The sequence below is a fragment of the Dermacentor albipictus genome, chromosome 6 (genome assembly GCF_038994185.2).
Source record: "Dermacentor albipictus isolate Rhodes 1998 colony chromosome 6, USDA_Dalb.pri_finalv2, whole genome shotgun sequence".
Taxonomy (NCBI): domain Eukaryota; kingdom Metazoa; phylum Arthropoda; class Arachnida; order Ixodida; family Ixodidae; genus Dermacentor; species Dermacentor albipictus.
The window spans coordinates 8,024,092-8,045,536 of NC_091826.1; the positions used below are offsets into that span (position 1 = coordinate 8,024,092).

The 21,445-nt window shown below is 48.6% G+C and overlaps 1 protein-coding gene and 1 pseudogene across 2 annotated transcripts; one reads left to right on the top strand and one right to left on the bottom strand.

Moving 5' to 3' along the window:
- Positions 1-580: 580 nt before the first annotated feature.
- Positions 581-21,332, bottom strand: LOC135896470 (PITH domain-containing protein CG6153). Of its 2 annotated transcripts, XM_065424867.2 has the most exons (6): positions 20,818-21,315; positions 7,254-7,297; positions 7,108-7,185; positions 4,974-5,078; positions 4,734-4,842; positions 581-707 (listed from the first exon to the last, which is right to left on the bottom strand). In XM_065424867.2, exons 1-6 carry the CDS (start codon positions 21,022-21,024, stop codon positions 606-608), a joined length of 645 nt encoding a protein of 214 aa, XP_065280939.1. In that variant the 5' UTR covers positions 21,025-21,315; the 3' UTR covers positions 581-605. The 2 variants fall into 2 exon arrangements, with proteins under 2 accessions (XP_065280939.1, XP_065280940.1); XM_065424868.2 differs by lacking the exon at positions 7,254-7,297 and having other exon boundaries at positions 20,819-21,332.
- LOC135896469 (uncharacterized) lies at positions 723-4,716 on the top strand (annotated as a pseudogene).
- Positions 21,333-21,445: the final 113 nt, after the last annotated feature.

Sequence of the window (21,445 nt, forward strand, 5' to 3'; positions counted from 1 at the left end):
ATTACGATTCCTCACTGTTACTTATGCCAGCATTAGCGCGACTTTCGTTCCCTTTCAATAAAATTACAGCTTATTTTCTCTGGTAGAAGCGAAAATTCCCCGAGTTTTTCTTAAGTATGTCCAGACTATACAAAATCCTTGAGGATTCCCGGTTTTCCCGATAGGTAGACACCCTGACAGTAACAATCTCACGCAAGCGGTAAACTAAAATTCCAATTTTATTCGTGCAGTTTACAGAACTGTGACATCTGTTCTTGGCGTGAAGTTACAGATTTGTAAACACTCAATTTCTTATGTTACTAGTTCTTGGCAATTTCTGTTAAAAGTAAATATCCTCAATCAAAATTCTGCTTCCTACAGTTTCTAGATTTTCACTTTCTTGCAAATGCAATGCATTTCATTCAAATCGGTTGAGTGGTTGTCTCATGAAACCGTTTCTGCATTTTACATGTACTATTGAATACAGAAATCGGAGTTGGCCTTGAGCTTAAGCTTACTCTTAATACGAGACACACTCAGCTCCTTTTATATGAGATGGTGTAGAGGGCAGTGCAAGAAGGAGAGAGATTTAAACACCCTGTAAGGAAGTTGTCACACTGGTTTTATTACTGTATCATCATGTTGGCTCGCTGCTGCTGCTGCACCTTGTGGTCGGCAGGGTTAGCAGCGCTCTCATAGCTGCACAACACCACGCCCTGCCTCTGAGCCTGCATGCAGAACAGGGATGGCATTACGCATGCCTCCAGTAAGTTCAGGTGCCACAAGTGCACTCGCATGCTGGCACTCGCATCACATGGAAACAATTGCTACTGTGCCATCTCAGGTAAGCTGTTGTATGTTTGAAAGCGAATTAACTGGTCCAAATTCACATGGCTTTAAATGAATGCACAATACTACAAAGGCTAGAAGGTTTTCCTAGTGTTGTGAACGGCCACAGTTTCAAGGGGCCCCTGTGAAACCAGTTTGGATGCACTGTGTAGGTGACGCTGCAGCTACCAGGCGAGAAGCTTTGGCCGCGCTATTCTAGCCGCGCCGTTCGCCCAGCCAGTTGGCAAGTGCGTGCGGGCTGGAATTTGTGCGTGATTTGTTTGTGCCTCTCGATGCCTCGTTGCGTTAAAAAAAGTGTCATTCTGTGCAGCACATGTGATAATACTGACAAAAAAGGTCGGACATGTTTCGTGCTGCTCTGCAAATGTGGGTACAAGTCGTCAAAAGAAAAAGTGTCGTTGTTCCGCGCCCCGTCCGACCTTCATCGGTTGCAAGAATGGGCTCGAAACATAAAGCGAGATGACAAGGCTCTCGACAAAACCTGTGTTGTGTGCTCAAGGTATTTCGACGAACACCACGTTCAAACGACGTTCAGGAAGTCATAAACGGGAAGGTTGTAGAATTTGATCACGAGCTGCCAGTGCTCACCGATGATGCCCTTTCAGACGATATTTCCTTATGCTCCATCCTACATGACGAGGCCTGTTCTCCAGAAAAGGAAGGAAAGGAACCTAGTGGACAACTGTCTGCCACCATCAAAGCGCACTGCATCAGGTAACCGAATCAACAACGACCCTGCAGGTGTCAGTGATGAAGGATGCACATTAGAACTGCCATCGCACGCACCACATCTGTTTCGTCACATTGACCCGCTGTCATCATCTTGTTGCAGAATTGTTTTGTTGAACGATCCTGCCGCTCTGTGCTTCGGGTGGCACATCAGTTTGGAATCAAGTGACGTACACGTGATCAAAAATGTAACGTTTTCGGCTTGCGCCGAAGCAGCTAGGTGCATCTGCACATTGCATTGCAGAAGCATCAAAGTTGAAGAATTTCATGTGCAGTGTCAAGAGGACGCCGTCACAGCGTTGATGAAGGTAGATAAATTGCTACTTTGTCTCGGCTGTGAGACTGAGCCTCTCTCACCTGGCCAACATACACAGTATGGAAAAGCGTACTTCTCGAAAACCTGCACTGTGACGGCGTCCGATGCAAATACTCAAGAAAGCTCATCTTGAACCAGTTCAGCAGGCAGCATAACTAGCGACTAGCGACTTTGAAACAAATAAATGCAGGGAAGCGAAAATCCCTTGACTTATTCCAGGCCAAAAAATAAGAACTGTCTAAGACCAACAAGACCGTCGAAGACCTCCGGGCACTCACGCAGTCCATCCCAACTACTGTGCTCGAGGAGAAAATCAGAGGCCTTCGTCCAAAGCAGCGCGTTGCTGTGAAGGCATGTTTCGAGGCAGCTTCCAGAAAGTCAACCCGGGGCATGCGGTTCAATCAGCTATAGGTGTTGGAATGTATCCTCATGGGGATGCGGAGCCCCGGGTCAATGACAAACCATTCTGTCAGCTCAATGTTTCTGACGTTGTCCCTTTGCGAATGCGGATGAGGAGCTGCGGGTTTGTAAAACTAATGAAAAGACTAATTTTTATAATGTCGTCTAGAGTCCCATCAAAAGGCCTTCGTGCTAATTCAAGAAGTGCACAGTTTTTGAATGAGTTCATTGTTTTTCTCAAAGGATGGGAGGAATATATACTGCACAGCATGGTGGTGGCTTTTTAAGTGCAGAACTGCCCTTGAGCTGCGTGTAATGCTGCAAAGCACACTGTCGCTTGTAAAATACCTGACCACGTCCCTGCAATACAAGTACTTGTTGACCGCAAACCTAAGCCAAAACAGGATGGAGAATGTATTTGGGATTGCGCACCAGTGCTTCGGTTGCAATGATCATCCAACTGTGGGGCATTTTTTTATAATTGTCAACAACCTGGCTTTCTACAGTCTTGCAAAGCCTCCAAAAGGAGCAAACGTACCTGCAGAAGTAGTTACTGCCCTCTTGCAACCGTCTGATGTACCCCCCCCCCTAGAAGAATGCATGAATAACTGAACTTGTCAATAATTTACTGGATGGCGGAAACTTGGCTTCTGCTGCAGAGCTGCTCGAGGAGCACAGTAGCCTGAGCGATTATCAGGGCTGTGTAGACAAAAAAAGTGACAGCAGACTAATTTTTTTATGTAGCTGGGTATGTTGACAGAAAAATCCCTAAAAGATTTCCTTGCCCTGAATGTGCAATTTGTTTCAGCACTTTGCCTTTGCAAGCCGAGTCAAACAACACTGCCTCGCTTACTCGAAATTTTGACCATGGAGGCTCAGTTTATCCATCAAGGCCAATTGAACAACTTATAGCAAAGCTTGAGGACGCATTTACGGTGTTTTTCAGCCGCAGTAAGCTACACGCAGATATCATGGTCAGCTTTATGCATTTTCTTCAGGGACGTGAGCTTCAGTTGTGGGCTGAGAGGACCATGGACGTCGAATTACGACACGAGTGATCAAGCTTTACGCCTTGACTAGGATGCATTTCCTTGTAAAGTCAGTAAACAAAAATCGCAGCGAGAAAAGAAAAAGCTGCTGAAAATGAGGCGCTGTCAGTAGCCTCGCACAGGGCACTTCGCACAAGGAAAGGCACTAGTACATCGTTGCCATGAAACCTTGTGTAATAAAGACGTTCCACCCTGAAATTAGTCCCGCTTCCTTTTCTCATTTCGGTATCATGTATAAGATGTATTTTTACGCTTTTTTACGTCGCAGTAGGTCGGGCCCGACGTGACGCTTGCATTTGGTCCTGCTGCGACACGCTGTCGGTGTTACAGTTAGTCCGTGTCGAATCTAAATGACAAGAGAACCTATGCCAGAGTTTGCACTGTCTTTAGCACTTTAACGCCTTGTCAAAGCAGTGACAGGAGCACACACACGATCAACCAACTGAACGAGACAGCACTACCCCCAAAGGGCTTCTTGCGCCCAACCGCGCGCCAGTGGGCGGTAGCGCCATCTGCCTTGCACACAAGTTATTTCAGCTGCGCTGGCCCGGTCGCGACACTAGGAAAAAACGTTCTAGCCTCTATAAAAATACTGGTTCTCCAGTACAGTGTTGGTGAATGCTCACACAGCATTAGTATTTGTGACTCTGCTATGAATTCAAACTGTTGTCATTGCAAAACAGAGCTCTGCATGCTCACGGACGTACCACCATGAAAGATATTGCAGCCATGTGCAAGATTAATATGGATTTTTCAATAGGGTCTGGCCTGGAGTCTGCCACTAATGCCTTAATTGTTTTTTTCCTTAGTACCATCGTCATGTCCACTTCCCTTTTGTGCTTGTGACAGCCAGCAAACATGGCCTCTGCTGTTTCTAAAGTGCTTGGCCAAAAATTTTGCTTGAGTTACAAAAAGCAGACAGCCAACATTTTTTTCAGAGTGCGGTATACTCTTCTGCAGAGAAGCCGCAAGGAACAACAGTATATGGTATTACACACAAGGTACAGGCACTTCCACTGGACTATAGAGTGGAGTTTAAAAAGCGATGCTACATTTGACAATGTGACTGTAATAGCTGTATATGGCCAAAATTTTCAAATACAATTTCCTGATTATTCCTCCACCACAGTCCTGCCAGTGCAATGTTGACCTGACCAGAATGTTTACATAATATGTTTTCCTGGGCACATGAGAAACATATTTATGGGGCCCTACTTTATACTGCTGTATGTCAGTTGACATTACACACCTTCAATACGTGATGTGGAAAATGAAAGCTCACTGTTACAACCAGTAATGCCTACAAGTGGTGGAATTATAAGCGGTGAGCACCATACTGCTTAGAACATGAAATGATGAAGAGTGCAAAGTACAAGAAGCAGTTCTGCAACAGGTTCCAGGCGCATACCTACCTCTGTGTACTCTCCGTGCAGGCCAATGTAGTAGACCCGTGTCGTGTCGCTCCCAAAGTTGCTTGGGAAGTGCAGCGACAAATGGTGCACGCTGGAGAACTTTACAGCCCTGCACGACCCCCAACCCTGGTTGGCTTCTGCAAAGGCTTGCCAGCACAGTCTGGCTTAGTCTACATTCCTCTGTGTAGGCAGTGCTGTAGATGGGCAACCAACCACAAGAGAAGTGGGAAAGTGTCAAACCTGACAGGGTACTCCAAGCTGCCACTGGCATCAGGTTGCAGCTCAAACTCCTGCTCGGGCATTGCGCGCGCATCATCGAAGGTCATCTGCGGCCGGTTCTTGAACCTGAAAGGGACTCAGTTTTTTTTTTTGATGGAGCAGAACAATGTGTGGATGTGCTATCTGGCCAATACATTGCTATTCTTTCAAACCCCATCCAGAAAAACATGGTACGGACAAGCCCTTCTGTCTGTCCTGCCATCCTGCATTCTGTGCATTAGCTAATATGCTTAAAAAATAATCAGTTTGTTGACAAAGAAGCGGCAAAATATACGAGAACTTACTTGCATGAACTCGTTCCTACATTTTACTGTGTAACATGAGAAATCATTGTGCGTAACTACTGAAGTGCTCTCAATCACAGGCACGCTCATTGTCTGTGATCAGTGCAAGAGAAAGAACAAATACCATTAGAGACATTTCTTTGCACTGTCTCAGTTTCTTTCGCTTGACTATGACATTACAGAGTAGATTTAATAATAAGGTCACTAGAAGTGGTGAACAATGAAGATGACAGATAAATTTTACAATACCACAGTTTATGAACATAACATGCTGAACAGGCTCCTGATGATTATTAAAAGAAACGAAGTGGAATTACGCTTATAAGTGCACAGCTTAGACGTGGGCTCAGACTGATACTACAGTGCAACAATAAATTGGTTAGAATGGTGAAGTATTCTGTCAAGACTCTAGGTGTTTCTCTTTCTTGAATTCTGCGCTCACTGGTATGACAGAGTGCTGTCGTGAATCAAGTATTCTTGTGTATTTTGGTTGTTTTATTTTGAGAACAACTATATGGACACATCAGGTAAATTTTCCCTATCAGCATCGCTGTCACTGAAAAGTTCCGTAAGAAGTCAAAGTGTAATAAGGTCCTATTGTGCCCTGCACACTGTGTGCAGTGGGTGCGAGGGCAAGCATGCAAGGGTGAGCCGATAGAGACCGTGGCTTGATGCACACCCAGTTTTGGAAGCCAAGTGCTAAAAGGCGGGGGAATGGGGGGAAGTGAGCACGTGTCTTCTTTACTAGCCTGGCCACCTGCCGTCTGCACACTATATTGGAGGTAACATCCGGCGGGGCCAAAGGTAGAGCAATCCGAGAAGGCTGGTGGCTGCTTGTGTGCTGTCTTCGTGCGTGCCTAGTACTGGAGGTCGCATAACCTTAAATTTTGGAGATGCGTTGAAGGGAGAGGCAACATAGGTGTTTTCTCCCATCTGATTGCGCTTTTTATCATGCCAGCGTTGTGACAACTAGTGACCGCAGTCACTGAGTGAGATATCATGTTTGCCTGTGCACATAACACCCTGCTTGCTACCCGAATTAGTAAGCGAATGTTTACTGCAATTTATATGGTTGATAAAACTATGAAACTAGCTTTGTGCAGTTATGTAATACTTTGTATCACTATCCATGCTACGCCTTTTGGGTGAAACTGAATTTATTGTGCAGGAAAAGTGAGCCAAATTTGCTATGTTTATTTATTAGTTCCTTTAGAATTCCAAGTCATCGTGGTTTGTTGGTAAACAATTAACCACCACCACACAGACACTGTCAAAATAAGTGATGTTGCCCATCTTTTCTTCTTACATGCTTTCCAGCTTATGAAGCTTCCGCTTGTGGAATGACTAACCATTTACATATTCTGTAAGGCTAGTTTACCAGTCCAGCTTAGCAATACTATTTAATTCACATTTAAAAACAGCTGTATGACACAGTGTGCATGCAAACACTCCATCTTCCATCATGTGTCTGCATTTTTTCCAACATCTACTTGCTTGCTTTCATGCACAGCTCAGTCGTCTAGCGGTTGAGCTTGCCGAACAATGAAGAGTGAAAGAGGTTAAAAATCTCATGTGACATTCACGAATGTTACCAAATATAATACGCAATTTTTCTCAAGCTGGAAGCAGGACCCAGCTGGGAGTCTCGTAAAAAATCTAGTTGCTTGCTTGTTTTTGCTCAAAAACGCTGTAACACGCATTGGACACTGCAGGGCATGCGTCAGCCATTGACTGCTCATTCAACTTTTCAAATCACAACATGTTGCAACGTCACCTACTGGGCAGTAGATGGATAGCACTGTTTTACTCACATGCGAACTTTAGAAGGGTGCATGCCAGCATCGCCCCCTACCACCAGGATGGACTTGAGCTTGACATTACCGGTGAAGCTGCAAGACACACACACAGGAGCAAGATGGTGGCAGGCCTGTCTGCCTCACTCTACAATGGTACGCACGGAATGTTGAAGAGCAGCTCCTCGTCTGCATCACTTTCCACGTACTGCAAACGGGCAAGTGTGAAAGCAGGGTTGTGGGTCACATGATTTGCACTTTAGCCAGTCAGTAGATGACAGCCTGAGAAATTCAGCACAGAACACAATCAAGCATATTTAACATTGTTGTGCAAAGCAGCGAAGAGACAGGACTTAAGTGAGGAAAACAAGACATGACACCTGAGCACTCAGGTGCCATGTGTTGTTTTTTTTGCTTAAGTCCTGTCCCTTCATTGCTTTGCACAAGTGTTAATTATGTCGAACCAACTAGCCCACTGCGAAATTTTACAATCAGACATCATAGAAGGAACACACACAACACACTGCTGTAGTGTGTCTACCCTTTGCCATTCCAGTTCGTCATGCCTAGGTGTTCATACCAAGCATCTTGCTACATGTACAGTGTAGCTTCTTCAGCTGTCCCACACAGCAGCGCAATGGGACACTGGCGGCTGCAAGACATGAACTACACTGAAGGCTCGTTTTGATGAAATAGTCACATAAAAAAGTGGTCACTAATTTATTTTTGAAAGCTTTACAGCTGTAAGGCATATGAAAAGATAAGGCATGTTACCATTTATTACAAATCACACACATAGAAGAAAAAAAAAAAGACTGACAAGTACCATGTACTTGTTTATGCTAGACCTGAAACATGCAAGTTTCAAAAATCGATGTCGCGGTACTATTTAGGCAAGTGAAGCATGTAATGAAACCAGATTTCCTATTTTAGGTTGGATGATCAACACATCCTTCCTTCTATTTCATCAAACGCACTTCATTTTCTAATGTAAACATTTCTTTCTCTCTTGAGCCCACCTCATCCACATCTTTCCAACTGCATTACATCTCCTTTAGTGCTGCATGAAGTGCAGGATTTGTGGCTGGATTTACTTTGGAGTAGGGTAGCATAGGTGTGCAGTGGTAGTTTTGCTATCCTTAAGTCATTGGGCAGAGATTTCAAATGGTCTCTCCAACTGAAATTTTCGATTAAGGCATTTCTGTGTAATGCATCAGATAATAACTACTTAAATGTGGACATAGTTATACACAGCTCAGAAAATTTCTAACCTACAATTTAATATGGTATATCATACAAATCTGTTATAAATTTTGCACAGCAGAAATTAGAGAGGTTCTTTGGAGTGGGCTTCATGCTCCTCATGGGTTTTCGTTGCACAAAGGTCTGGCAACCACTTATGCCATATGCAGCAATAAAGAAAACAGACTAGTTATGTATGAGAGACAAGCAAGCAAGTCTGTGAAGGAATGTAAATAGCTTTGGATCCAGCTGTTGAATTTCCAGTAAAATATTGAGCTTTTCAGTACATACAGTAACAAAACATACAAAAAATCTTGCACGTGTACCATCATACAGGTGTAACACACAGACAAATTCAACATATTTGCTTACTGTGTAAAGATAGCAACCCTCTCTATTACTGCTTGAGGTAGTATCTCCAATAAATCCCAACAGCAAACTGTATTTTTTTTTTTTGTACGCAGTAGACATGACTGTTCCTCATGCAGTTAATATGACTTTTGCACTTTCCACCCACTCAGAAAATAACACTTACTTGTTTAACATAATTTCCACATTATGAAACTTTTTAGACTGGAAGATTTCCTTTAGTTTATTTTTTTACCTGCTATGACTTGAGGGATGAATCTTTTTTACTTCAGATCCAATATTAATATTATGTATGACCTTGTATTATTTTAAGCTAAAAAATGTTGCCGTGTGGGTTTTACTGTTGCATCACAATTTTACCCTCTATTTGCAAGATTCAAGCGCATTTCTGCTGTCTGCAATATAGTGCTTCTATGCCTAAGTCCAGAATTATGGAAGTGCCGGGAATGTTGCCAGACATACACGCCGTTAACTTCCCCAAAATAAAGTAAAAGCTGCATTTGACACCGCTCGATTTAGAACACATGTTTTGGCGCTGCTTGGCGTTGGCCGGTGATGGTTCTCAAGGAGAACAGTGGTGGCAGCGGATGCTGCACAGCGAAATGCTAGCGGACCAACTCAGGGCTGTCCAGATGGCCGTGCGAGGCAGAGGGGCTCGGCGCCTCTGTCCCGACGTGGGAGCAGCCCGCATCAGTCCCAGACTGATCCCTCAGGACGTAAATAAAGTTCTTCATACCATACCGGAAGTAGTTGCACATTCCTGATGTGTGCAAATGACATCCAAGTTTCTGGTAGGATTACAATTTGGTTGTGTTGCACGCACGGCGTGTTTAAAGCCAACTATTCCTGAACTTAATTAAATGTCGACAGTAACAGAAACGCAACGAAGTAGCGCTTGTGTTCAACCGACTGCGTTTAACGCTTGCGTGAAAAGTTGCAGGAAAAGGCACGGGATAGGATTTCTCATCATTTGGGTGGCTCAGAAAACGGAGGCTGCCTGAAATAGGTCAACTTCCACGACGTGCTCGAACTTTCTCAAGATTCGGTAGAGTTGCGTCGCACTGACCTCATACTGCGGGGTACCGGCAGAGTGGGGAAATACAAGGTACGTCGACAGCATACCGACATTCTTCGAAGTGGCAAAAGGCCTCCGAGACTTCAGCGTACGTCAGTATACGTCACAGTATACAATACGTATCGACCTAAAATGCTACCGAATTATACCTCTGATTCCCAATGTTTTACAAACTTCGATTCTCTCGCGATTCTCTGCTCCTGCTCAACTGCTTGTCCTCCAGGAGTTTCAGGGACGCTATGCAGCATTATTCAAAAGACTAGCGCAAAATATCAGGGACAAAGCACCGAACGCTAGTAGATTCATTAGCGGGGGGCGGCCATTTGGCCATGCACTGTAAGCGATGCGGGGGAAGTCGAAGATTGCGGACGTGCTTCGCATGGGCTCCCGTTTTGAAACCGTTTTTCGGTGGAACTCCCTGTGCTGTGGACTTGCTTTTGGTGGGATTGTCCACAGGAAGTTGCCCTCTCCCTGCGGACACCTAATTTCGGCAAGTTTGCCCCCTTTTTAGGGGTTTTTCCACGCTTTTCGTGCTCAACCACCGCGCGGCAAAGTTAGGCCTCATCATTAGGCCGAGCCGCCGCTGACGGCACCGGGCTCCGGGGCGGTGACTTGTGGTTGTGGGCCTCTGTGAGGCTGAAGACCATGGAGTACTCCGTTGTGGGAGAGACTATAACGCCCGAAGAGTTCGAGGCGGGAGAATGGGCCTGGGTTTTGCGGGCTCAAGATAGATTCAAGAAATCTGTATACGGGAACCATCCCGAGAGTAAGCCTAGCGAGAAGCAGGCAGGCAGCGACGGGCGCCAGACGCACGGAGCAGAACAAGTCAAGCGCGGGAAAGCGCCGGTGTGGAAGAAACGGGGACCGTTTCTGAAGATGCCAGCGAAGGACTTCAAGGTTGTGTGCCGACCCAAGAATTGGGACTTGAGCATGGTAACGCCGAGGGAACTCGGATATGCCTTGAGAGCGGCAGCGGAGCTGACAAATGCGACTGCGGTGGAGGAAGACCTGGTGCGGGTCAACGAGACCAATAACACGATGACGGTGAGCACGCCGTGTATGCATCGCTGTGGGGCATATGCGAATGTGAAGACGCTCAAGCTGGGTGTTCATGACCTTGAGATTTCGGCGTACGTGGCGGCGCCGGAGAACTCTGTGCGCGGAGTCATTTACAACGCGTACAACGGATGCCCACTGGCAGAAGTTCGGGCGGGATTCCTGAAGAGGAATGACGGCATAGAAATTTTGGATGCCCGACCTTTGGGGAAGTCGAAGGCGATTCAGATAACGTTCGGGGGGAAGCATGTTCCCTGGCAGGTTATTTACTGGAACTGCTTGTACGCGGTGTTAGATATGGAGCTGTTTCCTGCGGCTACTTCGAGTTCCCCAAACCACTTCGAATCGCAGCACAGCTAATTGAGGAATGCCGAAGCAGGAAAGCACATTCCAGAGGAGTGGCCGAGCCAACAAGTTTAAGGCAACAAGTTCACGTGCCAACAAGTTCGTGCGCCACCGGGATTAGCAGGTGGGCCTCCGACAATGGAGCATGAGCAGCCCTCCCCTTCTCCTCGTTAGAAGTGCATTGCCAGTCTGCGAGGCAAGACCACAGAGAGCCGCCAGGTGTGACACCGCGACACGGGCGCCTACCATTGGCTGAAAGTGGCGTCATCGGAGCGGACTCTCCCATTGGTCAAACATGACGTGACTTACAGTGCTCGAAGGGTTTATAAGAAGCCTTCCAGAGAGACCTGAGCATTCTGGGACATGCCCTGATTCCCTGATTCACCTCTCTCGAACTTCTTGCCGCGGGCCGCAGCGTCCGAGTTGCTGCCGGCCTGTAATGTCTGTACGTCTGATACTTGTCGCTCACCTCCCTGTACCTAATGCAAAATAAATACTCCCAAGTTTTGGGTTTTCATCCCGTAGTCCCGTCCTCCAACCCCTACATCTGGTTGGCAGCGGTAGGATCGCCTCCGAATGCATCAGCTGGTGGCAGCGCTACGGATAAACCTTCGTCCAGAGAGATCCTAAGGAACCGGGAAGAGCGAAGAAGAGAGTGCCTTCGTCGAAAGAGGTCCGAAGAAACTGGGAGTAGCGAAGAAGGAGCGAGCCTTCGACCCAGGGAGTCCGGAGGAACCGGGAACAGCGGACGAACGAACCGGATGGCAGGGTGCTGCAACCGTAAGTGAGCGCGTGGTTTTTTTCCTTATGATTCGCCAGACTCAAAGGTTGTGTGTTCAATTTTGATAGTTCTGGGAATCGGGAGTTTGATGCATTGTGTGTTTGCACAAATTAATTAAGGAAAACAGTTCTAACCACCTGTCGGGGCAGCTGCCATGGATCTTAGAAGGTTGACGAGGTTGGACTTGTTGTTGGTGTGCGACGATTTGGGAGTTGAGGCGGACGAACGGATGAAAACGCCAGCTATCATTAAGGCGATTAACGATAGTGGCAATGATGAGAAAAGCATTGAGCTTGCTTGGGAGGTGATACAGGAGCCACGGGAGCGTGCGCGTCGTGTACGTTTGCGAGAGCGTCGTGAACTTAGGAGTGAGCGTCAGCGTGAAGAACGCGAGAATGAACGGAAGCATGAGCTTCAAGAACTTACTCTTAAGTGGGAGCGGCACGAACGTGAGAATCAACGCGAACGTGAGCGTGAACAAAAGTATGAGAGAGAGAAGGCAGCACTGATCAAAGAGATACAGCATTGTGATCAGTTATTGGCACAGAGACAACGGCTGTCTGAAAATTCTGTAGGTAGTACAGAGCGAAACGATGAGGAAGCATCGAGCGGATTTTCGCCAGAAGCCGACGAAAAGAGTAGTGCCTGTGAGATTGGCTGCAGATTCATAAGTGAAGAGAAAAGGCTAGCTGCTAACGATGCCTTAGTGGCAACAGAGGCCGTTAAAGGCCGCAAGGAGAGCGACGAGGTGCTGTGCCAACAGATGACTGTGGAGACAGCTAGGCCAGCTGCGAACAAATTGGCACAGTTACCGAGCGTGTGCGTCGCTGGTAATGTTAGCGAGGTTGCTAGCGAAGAAAACGTTACTTCTGACCCGACAGAAGCGAGCACCCATGTAGAGCCTGTGCGTGCAGAAGTGAAGTGCGAGCTGAGCGATGCAGTTGAGGGTAATTCTCAGGATTGCGAGCTGCGTAGCTCAAGAGAATACAACTGCATTGTTCAGGGATCGGTGCGGCTCTCCGCCAGTCTAGGTAGCCTAGATAGGGATGATTCAGTTAATCATTCGGACTGTGCGCGTGAGACAGCGATCGATACCGACGGGCTGTGTGCCGATGCACAGCGTGAGCTGGGCAATGTAGGAGAGGGCAGTTCGCAAGAGTGCGAGTTGTCTAACTCGAGTAAAGCCTGCTGCATTGTTCCAGAGTCGGTTGAGCTGTCCGCCAGTCGAGGCAAAGTGAGAGTAGATTTAAATGTAAATCACTCAGACTGTGCAGGTAAGAGACCGATCCGGGCCGACGAAATGTGTGCCGGCCAGCACGAGGCACGAGAAGGCGACATGAAGGCGAGTGCAAAGAGAAAGCGCCGTAAAAAGAAGCGCGGTAAAGACCGAAAGTCGGTAATTAATGTAGTGCCGCCAAAGATGGCGAGAAACCCAAAAGGGCAGGGCGCGAGGAGAAGAAAGGTGCGGTCGTCACTGACGATGTTGACGCATCCTAAACGTTCGAGCCACAGGTCAAAGGGGGACCGCGAAGCATGTTCTGCACGGACGCGGACAAAGGGCACGAGGCTGTTAAACTCCTCGTCGTTCCGTAGTTCTTTTCATAGCTCAGCGTGCAGTTCGAAGAAACGCAAGGTGGCAGGACGAGACCAGGTGGGGAGTAGCGACGCGGTCAGTCGAGTTCGTGTTGAAAGCGGGGCGCGGGGACGCAAATTGGCAGGAGACCGTAACATCTTGGGGGAGCTGATAGTGAATCAGCCCTTTTGTTGTCTCTCGGCAGCCAGAGTAGTTTTCAAGCCGCGACCAGCTCGGGGACGGCTCAGAGTAAGAGTCAGACATAAGCGTTCGGAAAAGGAGGCCAGGAGAGCTTCCGTAGAAAGGAAGTGTTTTGTTTTTATTTTTGAGTATCGGAAAATTTCGCGACTTGAGACTAGGTTTTCTTTCAATATGTAAAGGTATGAGCTTTGTTTGTGTTTTCGTTTGAGAAGCTCGAGATTTGAAAGATGCGTTTTAAGTAAACATGTAGTCTCGCGAGATGCTCATTAATAAGTAGATAGGTTTTTTTTTGCGTGTGTGAGTAACCTGAGGGTCAAGGTTATTGTTAAGAGGCCTATCGTAACGCGCGTGTGTTTTAGTTAACCTTCTTTCTTTTGAAGTGTTTTGAATTTTCTAAGGTTAAGCGCGTAGATTTTCAGTGAGTGCATGATTTGCACTGAGGAGCGTTCTTAGTTCCATTAGCGCGTGTCCTGTGTGGACGCAAGGGAGCAGATTTAGGACTGGATTGCTAGTGTGTGTGGAGGGCAGCCGTATTCTGACTTCTTTAGTGAGCGTGCGTGGAAAGAGTTAGTAGAAGACGCATCATTTTAAGGGTTCTGCGGAGTGTATAAGTCCCGCAAGTTAATTGTTCGTTTACGTCACGTGTCCTGTAGGACTTTCAGGGAAGAAACGTGAGTAAGCGTAAATGAAAAGTTTGCCTACAACGCAAGTACGCGTTCTGTTTAGCGACCACAAGGCTAGTGCGCTTGTGATTACGTACTTGTGAGGTTGACCAGATTGTTCAGTGGCACCATTACGTGCGATAAGTACGCCACTGCGATAGATTGGAAACATGCTGTTCGTGTGGTTAGGCCACTTAAGTTATGTTCGGCTGTTTTCATTTGTTGTTTGCATCGTCAGCGACCCTTTTGTTTTGCAACAACAATAGTACTCTGGTCTTGTCGGCATTCGAGGAGAAATGGATAGCTGTTTGGAAGGGTGGTTGGAACTGCTTTGTCAAAATTGGGGAAATAAAAGATCAGGGTTCATTTTGGTTCAGTAATAGCCTGGCGAGTCAGGGGTGAAGAGCCTGCGCTTACACGTGGTGCAGCGCTGTGTTGTTTGGTTTGTTTGACGTATGTTCTCCAGGGCCCAGGATCCCGAGGGTTGTCAAACGAGGCTCGACCCCAGTACCCTGCAGCATCTTTCAGCGTTCCTCATGGCCAGCAAATTGGGTTCACCGGCCATTCAGAACAACCGGGGCGAGGACGAGCTGTTAGATATGGAGCTGTTTCCTGCGGCTACTTCGAGTTCCCCAAACCACTTCGAATCGCAGCACAGCTAATTGAGGAATGCCGAAGCAGGAAAGCACATTCCAGAGGAGCGGCCGAGCCAACAAGTTTAAGGCAACAAGTTCACGTGCCAACAAGTTTGTGCGCCGCCGGGATTAGCAGGTGGGCCTCCGACAATGGAGCATGAGCAGCCCTCCCCTTCTCCTCGTTAGAAGTGCATTGCCAGTCTGCGAGGCAAGACCACAGAGAGCCGCCAGGTGTGACACCGCGACACGGGCGCCTACCATTGGCTGAAAGTGGCGTCATCGGAGCGGACTCTCCCATTGGTCAAACATGACGTGACTTACAGTGCTCGAAGGGTTTATAAGAAGCCTTCCAGAGAGACCTGAGCATTCTGGGACATGCCCTGATTCCCTGATTCACCTCTCTCGAACTTCTTGCCGCGGGCCGCAGCGTCCGAGTTGCTGCCGGCCCGTAATGTCTGTACGTCTGATACTTGTCGCTCACCTCCCTGTACCTAATGTAAAATAAATACTCCCAAGTTTTGGGTTTTCATCCCGTAGTCCCGTCCTCCAACCCCTACAGCGGTGATTCCGTACAGAGAGTTAGTCGAGACCTGCTATAACTGCAGACGAGTGGGACATCGGGTGGACGTTTGTTATCGTCCAAAGACTAATTTGTGTCGCCGTTGCGGAAAGGATCATCCTGCACCACCGGAAGGAGAGCCGCTGACCTGCACTCCAGACTGCATCGTGTGCCATGGGGCGCACAACACGGGGAGCCGGAACTGCAAGTTTCGTCTAGCCCGTAAGCAGCCGACGGGCCTGCAGCAGGGCAGTGAGGACAACGGCCTAACTGACAAGGAGGAGCGGCGCTCGAGGCCCAGGAAGCGGTCATCCAGCGGTGCGAGAGACGATAACAAGAGCAGGGACCGGTCCACTTCCTTCCCACCACTGCCCGGACCCGAGCGTGGCAAAGGAGAACAGGGTTCCAGTCATGGAAGAAGTCCCAGTGCCACGAGAAAAAAGGTGAGCTGGCCCTACGTGGCCTCCCAGAGTGAGACTGCTCGAGAGAAGGAGCTACAAAGGCAGGTGCAGCAGCAGGCTGAGACGATTAAAAAGATGGAAATCAGGATGGCAGAGATGGAACGCGCGCTTAAAAGCGACAAAGGACAAAGGGTACAGACGCCGGTGGTCCAGGCCCCACTGAAAGCGGCACAGGCGACTGCTTCTCGCGAGAACGAGAGCACAGCTATGGAGGTGGAGAATCGGGGGAAGCTTAAGAGGCCGCCATCGGCGTATGAGGGTGCTAATGCAAAAAGAGTGGCAGAAACTTCAACGGCGGACACGCCGCAGCCAGTCGTTAAAGTCACTAGTCTTAGGGGGGAAATGTCTGCCCTTGCGGACAGAATAGGAAAACTGGAGGAAAGACAGGATAGGTTGGAAGCTCGGGTCGACAGGATCGAAGCCAGACTAGACAAGATTGAGGAGTGTCTTGACGCCTTCACCAATGACATGCGGGCTTTCCAAACACAGGTTATGGGCATGTTTCAACAGCTCAATGCTACGCTACAGGCTAGATTGCCTCCCGTAGTCGGCCAAGCGCCGATGTTAGTAAACCTAGTGCCTAATCATGGCCCCTCGCCAGCAAATTGAGGTTTGGCAGTGGAATTGCAGGGGCTTCCGTCGCAAGCGGGGGAACCTGCAATTGCACATACAAAATCTGGACAGTAAGCCTGACATTATAGCTTTGCAAGAGGCTAGTGGCTGGGTGAAATTACCGGGATTTAAGGCGTTTACACCGCCAGAGATTGATCGGGGGGGTGGATCGAGCGTCTTCACGGCCGTGCTAGTCCATCGCAACGCCACGGCGATTCAGCATACCATAGATAGCAGCAGAGAGGACTACGTCCTGCTAGAGGTTCTGCCCAAAAGAAAGGACGATAAGAGTCTCTTTGTACTTAATGTATATTCTTCTCCTAAAGATAAAGGGCTGGGCTTGCCAGACCTCTTGATAAAGACGCAACGGCTAGCGGCTAGGGCTCAACTCATCGTGGTTGGAGATTTCAATGCGCCTCATCCGGAATGGGGCTACATCCGAGCCACTCCAAAGGGAAATAGGCTTTGGCGGGTAGCTCAGGACCTACAATGGACAACCTTGAACAACCCGCTAGATCATACGAGGATAGGCAACAGTGTTAGCACAGACACCTCTCCGGACCTCACATTTGTTAAAGGTATTAGGGATGCAAAGTGGGTAAACACGGGACAGCCACTGGGCAGTGATCACTATATCCTTTCCACGGTATTTAGTGCTGCTAAGCACAAAGACAGGGTAAACGGAACTAGAGTGACGGATTGGGACAGATTTCGGAAAGTCAGGAAAGACACAGTGAGCGGGGAAATCGAGGACTTGGGAGCCTGGGTTGAGGCGCTCAAGCAGGACGTGAAGGGTACCAGAGCAGAGGTTCCGACGGTGGAGGAAGGTTTTACGGCAGACTCTAGACTGTTACACATGTGGGAAGCGCATGCGAGTCTCCTTCGGAGATGGAAGAAACAAAAGCATAATGGGGTCCTCCGTAGGAAGGTGGCCAAGCTAGAACGAGAAATCGAAACCTACACGTTGGACTTGCAGTGCAAACAATGGGGTCAGATTTGTGACAGGATGAATGGGCAATTCGGATGCAAAAAGACATGGCAGTTGTTGAGGCACCTTTTAGATCCGGCGGCAACCAAATCGGCGCAGAAGGGTCAAATGGCTAGGTTAGTTCATCAGTATGAAGGCACGACTGGGGAGTTCATTCAAGAACTCCGAAGTCGTTACATAAACGGCGAGGCGAGCGGTTTCTTGCCGGATTACTCGGGAGAGGAAAACCTCGAATTAGATGCGGACTTTACGGTGGCGGAGGTGGAGTTTGCAATGGGGCAGCTTCGTACTACGTCAGCAGCGGGTCCAGATGGGGTTACTAATAAAATGCTGAGGAATCTGGATTTCAAGCCAGTGGGGGCGCTCACGGACTTGATGAACAAATATTGGGTGGCCGGAGAGATCCCGGCAGAGTGGAAGCATGCTAGGATTACATTTATTCCTAAACCAGGGAAGAAGATCTGTATTGAGAATCTTCGACCCATCTCGCTGACGTCCTGCTCGGCCAAATTGATGGAGCATGTGGTCCTCAACAGGCTTCAGGGTTATGTGGAGGACAAGGAGTTGATACCTAAAACGATGATTGGCTTCAGGGCTAATTTATCAACGCAGGACGTCATGATACAGCTCAAAAAGGACGTGGTTGATCCTGGGTACGGCACGGGCACGAAGGCTATCTTGGGGCTCGACCTCACAAAGGCCTTTGACAATGTCACCCATGAGGCAATATTAAGGAACCTATCGGACATAGGACCGGGGGGTAGAACCTTCCGATACATCAGATCATTTCTGGAGGATAGGACTGCGGAGATTGTAGTCGGAGAATTTAAATCGGATCCTTTCCCGTTGGGGGGCAGGGGGACACCACAAGGGTCGGTTTTATCGCCGTTCTTGTTTAATCTCGCCTTGATCAAGATACCGCCCAGGCTGGCAATGATATCGGGACTTAAACATACTTTTTATGCGGATGACATTACTCTATGGGTAACAAAGGGAAGCGACGCACAATTGGAGGAAACTTTACAACAGGCAGTGGATATTGTGGAGGAGCTAGCCGGGGAGGCAGGACTCTCGTGCTCTCAGCCCAAGTCCGAGCTTTTTGTGCTTAGGGATAAACCAAGAGGGATACATGCGAGGCACTATGTGCCGCCACCACCGCTGAAGGTGAAAGTGGGGGGTGCACCGGTCGCTGAGGTCCAAACGATCAGGATCTTGGGGCTGTATTTGCAGACTAACAGGAAGAATAGGGAGGCCTTGGAAAGGCTCAAAAATACTGTCAATGCTACCGTGAGACTTATCAGGAGAATCGCCAATCGTAAACAAGGCGTCAAGGAAAAGGACTTGTGTAAGCTGGTACAGGCGTTTGTGCTCAGCAGAATAGTGTATGCGACGCCTTATATGAAGATGGACGCGACGGAGAAAGGCAAGGTGGAGGCTATGATTAGACAGGCGTATAAGGCGGCCCTTGGGTTGCCTAACAATACCTCCACCGAAAGGCTGCTGGGATTAGGGGTGCACAACACCTTGGAAGAACTGCGGGAGGCACACTTGGCGATGCAACTCAGTAGACTTTCCAAAACGATAGTAGGGAGGGATATATTGGAAGGGATCGGCATTGGAGTTGATCCTCCAGCTGGGGACATGAAAATTCAGGTCAAGCGAGAAATGCACAAGGGCTTGTACATAAAACCTTTACCTAAAAATATGCATCCGATACATCACGAGAACCGTAGGAAGGCAAGAGCCAGAGCTTTACATGCTAAGTACGGGAAGTACAACGGGGCAGTCTACGTAGATGTTGCCGAGTATAAGAACAAGGACGCATTCGCAGTTGTGGTGGTGGATGGGCGCGGACGCTTAGTCACCTCTGGATCAGTCAAAACCCGCTCCTCAGAAACTGCAGAGGAGGCAGCGATAGCGCTAGCTATAGGTAATACTGAAGCTGACCTGATTTTCAGCGACTCTAAAACAGCCATCCGAAATTTGGCGAGGGGCAGAATCTCTGTCACAGCGGCAGGATTACTAAATCGGGCCACGGGGCGAGGGACTACGGAGGTGGAAATTGTCTGGGTACCGGCCCACTCTGGGAACCCTGGGAACGAGGCGGCTCACATGAATGCTCGAGGTTTCGTCAGCCGAGCAGGTGAGCCGGACGTTCCAGGGAGGTCCACGAGAGATGGGCTGGTGTCCTTTCACGACATTACTAACCATTACAAACTTGAGCGGAGAATTTACCCTCCACCGGACAAGCAATTGGTGAAGGCGCAGGAAAGCGTCTGGCGAAGATTGCAGACGAGATCTTTCTATAACCCATACGTGTTAAACAAAATCTACCCGGACGTTCAGCCGGAATGCAAATGGTGCCAGGAACTGGCCACCTATGACCACATATTATGGAGCTGTAGCATAGCGCCGCCACCGGCGGATATTATGCGTGATCCTTCTCTCGAGCAGTGGGAGGCCGTGTTGGCCAGCTCAGACCCGGTCGTCCAGACCAGGGCCGTGGAGTGGGCCGCCCAGGTCGCCGTCAGCCATGAGCTGATGGCCATCTAGCACGGATTCGTCCGCACATGCGTTCTGACGAAAATAAACTTTTTCCATCCATCCATCCAAGCGATGCGGGTGCGTGCCTGCGTTTGACGCCACGTGTGTGCTTGGTAGGGGAGGCACAAGGTGGGGGCGCGAGATTTGTGAGGCGTTTCACATTGAGAGGGAAGGTGATAACTGTGTCAGCACGGCTTCACTTGCCTTGTCCAAAAAAGAAAAAAATGTACTTACAGAACAGTCTGCCACATTTTGATTAGAATGAGATTGTACTATATCAACACTGTGTGCGCATGCACCGACGAAATGTATATATGCACCTTCTCTGGCAGTAAAAAACCAGTTGATGTTTAGCGCTCGTCCTGTCGTCTTCTCCGTCTTTGTCCCTGATATTTTGCGCTAGTCTTTTGAATAATGATGATACACCAACTAGCCCAGCTTTCCGCCTTGATCGCTATGCAGCAGTCAGTGCTTGAGGCTCCCGCGAGGAGCTGGATCTCTGCCAGCATGCTGTGACAGGAACCGAGGTTCAAAGTAAAAGGGACCGCGTAAGAGCGCGACAAAAACGTGCAACGACCCATTACTGACATAAGGCGACGTTAGTTTACAGAGAGCAGTTACTAGCCTTCTCGCGATCCAGCCTCTTCTCCCAGGGCTTGAAGACCAACTTGCCGGACCCTTCCTTCACTTCGTTAAGGCACTGCACGTTGTCAAGGTCTATCTTGGAGTACAGCGAGTACTGCAAACCCGTCTCGGGCCCCTGCGAGGTGGCTCCACCGTGGCCTCCGCATGGATCGCCGCCGTCATCATGATGGTGGTGGTGGTGCGCCATTGAGGCTGTTGATATTCCTACTTGTGCAACAGACGGTACTACCACAATCAATGCGATTGCGACGAGTTTCTTCCCTAAAAGATCCCGACAACACAAACTTGCGAACGTTGTTCGGCTTGTACTCGACCGCGATCAGCTGTCGGCTTGCGATCGGACTCGCTTTGGCTCGTTCGTTGCTTGACACCTCGCTACCGTAACAGATGCCTGCCGCAGATGCTGGTTCCCATAGAGTTTCTAAAAATACCCTACTATGAAACTCTATGCTGGTTCCGGCCCCTCTCCCCTTTTGCCTCTCCACCAGAGTCGGCTGCGAGCGATAGTTGCGGCGGCTGCTTCAAACTTGAATCACGTTCCTGCCTCCGAGATTTTAGCGGCGTCTGATGCATAGAGTTAGTAGAACAACTCTAGAGGAAAAGCTGGG

Excerpts from the sequence above, each read along its gene's own strand:
- LOC135896470 (XM_065424867.2), bottom strand. The coding sequence starts at position 21,024 with ATGGCGCACCACCACCACCATCATGATGACGGCGGCGATCCATGCGGA. Across the intron at positions 4,843-4,973 it reads AGCTTGGAGTACCCTGTCAG|GGCTGTAAAGTTCTCCAGCG; the intron begins GTTTGACACTTT and ends GGGGTCGTGCAG. Across the intron at positions 708-4,733 it reads TGCACGGAGAGTACACAGAG|GCTCAGAGGCAGGGCGTGGT; the intron begins GTAGGTATGCGC and ends TTCTGCATGCAG.